The following is a 3,121-nucleotide window of genomic DNA, read 5'->3' on the forward strand; positions in this document are numbered from 1 at the left end:
AGGGAAAGTTTGTTTTCCAGAGACTTCCAGGATTCTGTCTGCTCGCTTGTATCCTGTGCAAACTCTTCACACAACACTAGTGACAGTTAACGCTTCCTACAAAATGTTGTATATTACAATGATATAATAAACAGAGACAAATGCCAGGAAGCTGTTATTTTTTCTTTTTAGATGTTGTGTATGCAAACAGTGGTTAAACAAAACCTTTAAATAGGTAACCATGGGGACTATATTTGAGCTTCCTGTAGACAAAAAGCTAACACCTGCATTTGATGATAGATGTTATATAAAGGAAACTAGAAAATTATTTACATTACTCCCACTCAAATTAGGTGAGAGTTCATTCTTAGAAATTTCTGGCAAAATATCTCTTGGAAGTTTCTATAAGACGACGCCAACCTTTAACAGACACGATCTGAACATGTGCTAGAAGCTGTTACCTGAATCTGTTGCACCTACGCACACAACTGCATGTCATATATTTAAGCTAATATTCTGTTTTTCAGGAGCTTATGTGTGACCACTTACTGACAGAAAGGCAGCAGCGACAGCAGCGTCTCTTTGGTGGGGCTGGCTGTGAACTCTGGCAGCGTCTGGATCAGTTTGTTCATCACCGTGCGAAGGTAGCCCTGCAGCTGCTTCCTTCTTTCCTCCACAAACTTGGCATCCTGAGACAGATGAAGAAGAGTTAGTCTGAAATAGACACTGAGGTTAAAGCTGCACCTGAATACATACATCATGGACTGCGTGTGACAGGATAATATTTCCTCATAGCACCGAAACCACACCATAGTATCACATGACTCTGCCTTAGAATTCATTCTCTTTTGGACTTCTGACCTGCTGATTTGGGTTCACTTTAACTGCTATTATCAGTATAGCACAATCCCACTGCAAATACAGCAAATTGTATTGGAGGATTTAGCCAAGTGCCAATGAAGGTGGACGTTTTCAATGTTAGGTTTACTGCTGTTCAGCTAATAGTTAGCAAGTGCTTGAAGACTAGCTGGCATCTGACATGAAAACTACAGGTGACTGTGGAAACCTGCTAACAACCACAGAAACTCCTCTTCGTGACCAATTTCATCTAGTGACTCGCAGCAATCACTTGCTATCCAGTGGTTGCTCGTGGCCAGTGATTGGTCTTTAGGCTCGTGAAAACTGAGGCGTAAAGTAATTTAAAAAATAAATAAAGGGAAAAAAGTGCGTGTACGCCATTAGAAGAAATCAACGTCAACATTTGGAAAGGTCAAAGAGGACCTTTTTGTAGAAACAATTGCAAATACTGTATACATTTACACATTTACATTTTTCTTTCTTAACTGTATTGGTGACAGGAAGTATGTCCATTTTTGCACATGTGTAAAGTGACACAGATCGTGTTGTGACAAGCTGACCGGGACCGTGGAAAGGTAAGGAGTTGCAAATTGTGACTTAAAGACATGTAACTGAAAAAATATGTCACTGGCGTGCCAGATTCAGATCCTTTACAGGTATCCTCTGTGATGAATGGCTTTCAGTTTTTCTAGCATCCATACAAACCAAAAGCACCCTGCTGACTCTCTGCCAGCGGCCAGGCTGTCCAATCCTTTCCAATCTGCTCTGACAAGAGATATTGCATAATCCAAAAAATAAAAAGCATTTTTTAGGATTACCACATTTATTATTTGTGTTGATTTTGTCGTTTCATTTCTGATGTTGATAAAGCGCAGTGTTCTGAGCATTCAGACCCGCTTCCACTGTGCGACTCTGAAGGCAGAGGCACAGAGCCACATGGCCAATGTGAGCATGGCTAATCGGCATCCAGCAAGGCTCAGAACAAAGCCTGGGCAATGCTCCGTGTTACTCTCTGGTGTTTGGGACTGGAACAAACAACCATTGAAGGAGGCCAATATTTCCCTTTTTTTCAACTACTGCTTCTCTTTTGATCTCAAATCCCAAAACGCATGTGATTTAATTGTTATGGCTTGAAATGCACATGTGGTTCTTTTGAACAAGAAGAATGAATACCAAGGCTGAATATGCAACCATGGGAAAACAACGCTTTATTTTAAGAAGATACAGCATGTGATAACACATCCAAAGAACAACTCACAATTAAAGTGAGAACACAGGAGTGATACGGTCTTTCTTTTTTAAAAACATCTGGAATGCTTGGTGAGTTTTCTCAAAACTCATTTTCCAAGGAGCAGCCACATTCACACTTCATTCCTATCAATGCTTAAGAAATAAATATGGCAAATGCTTATAAATAAAGACAAAGCAAACACCAGGAGTCTTCCAGGAGTTTTTTTAAGATAGGAAACCGTCTGTATACCTGCGACATGATGCCTTACAGACAAATTGTGACTCAAGATTTGTTCCTTTCACAGGAACAAATCCACACCTCACTGAGAACTATATCACTTCTAGTTTGTTAAACAGTGGCACTGATGCTGATAGGACAGCGCAGAGCAGACAGAAAAGTGGGAGACGGTGAGAGAAAGACTCGTAGGTAAGTATTCATGTGCTGTTCCCAACTAAAAATGAACCAACCTAAAATCTCACATTGGAGTTGCAAGTCCTACATTTCAAAATTGATTAATTTAGATGGATAGTAAAAGGAAAAGAATTCATTTATTTTCCCATCCCAAAGTCAAATTAAATCAGTTTAACCCACAATACACACTTTCAGTCGGATCTTACACGCGACGCACGGCAGTGCTCCGATTACATCAAGTAGCACAGAGGTAAGATAACAGGACGTGGAAGCTAAAACACTGAATCATCACCGGTTTTGCCAAAATGTTATCATACATTAATTTGAATTCTTCCTATTAAATATGAGAATATATTATATGATTTAATACTGAAAAACTGAACAAACTCAGTTTGGATTTTGTGTTTGAACATGAGAGGCACTCTCAAACCTTTAAAATGTACTTTAATTATTTTTAGATAATTCTTTTATCCTATCCTTCATGTACTTTATTTGAAATTGTTCAATAATGCAATGACTGGATTTTTCAATTATTGCTATTGTGAACTACAGAAAAATGAACTGAGCTGAGCCCAGTTATCTCTTGTTTGCGTGTGCAACCTCGGAAAAGCTCATTTTAATAATAATAATAATAATAATAAT

The 3,121-nt window shown here is 38.8% G+C and overlaps 1 protein-coding gene across 2 annotated transcripts in view; it reads right to left on the bottom strand.

The window, feature by feature from the left end:
- LOC102201365 (sorting nexin-29-like) overlaps nucleotides 1-3,121 on the bottom strand; it is a 68,314-nt gene that overhangs the window by 9,967 nt on the left and 55,226 nt on the right. For both annotated transcript variants that reach the window (XM_005721759.1, XM_005721758.1), the window contains one exon: nucleotides 529-668. In XM_005721759.1, the coding sequence (XP_005721816.1) occupies nucleotides 529-668 (140 nt within the window). The remainder of the gene's footprint in view (nucleotides 1-528; nucleotides 669-3,121) is intronic.

Source organism: Pundamilia nyererei, unplaced genomic scaffold (assembly GCF_000239375.1).
Source record: "Pundamilia nyererei isolate P.nyererei 1_Seehausen unplaced genomic scaffold, PunNye1.0 scaffold00005, whole genome shotgun sequence".
Taxonomy (NCBI): Eukaryota; Metazoa; Chordata; class Actinopteri; order Cichliformes; family Cichlidae; genus Pundamilia; species Pundamilia nyererei.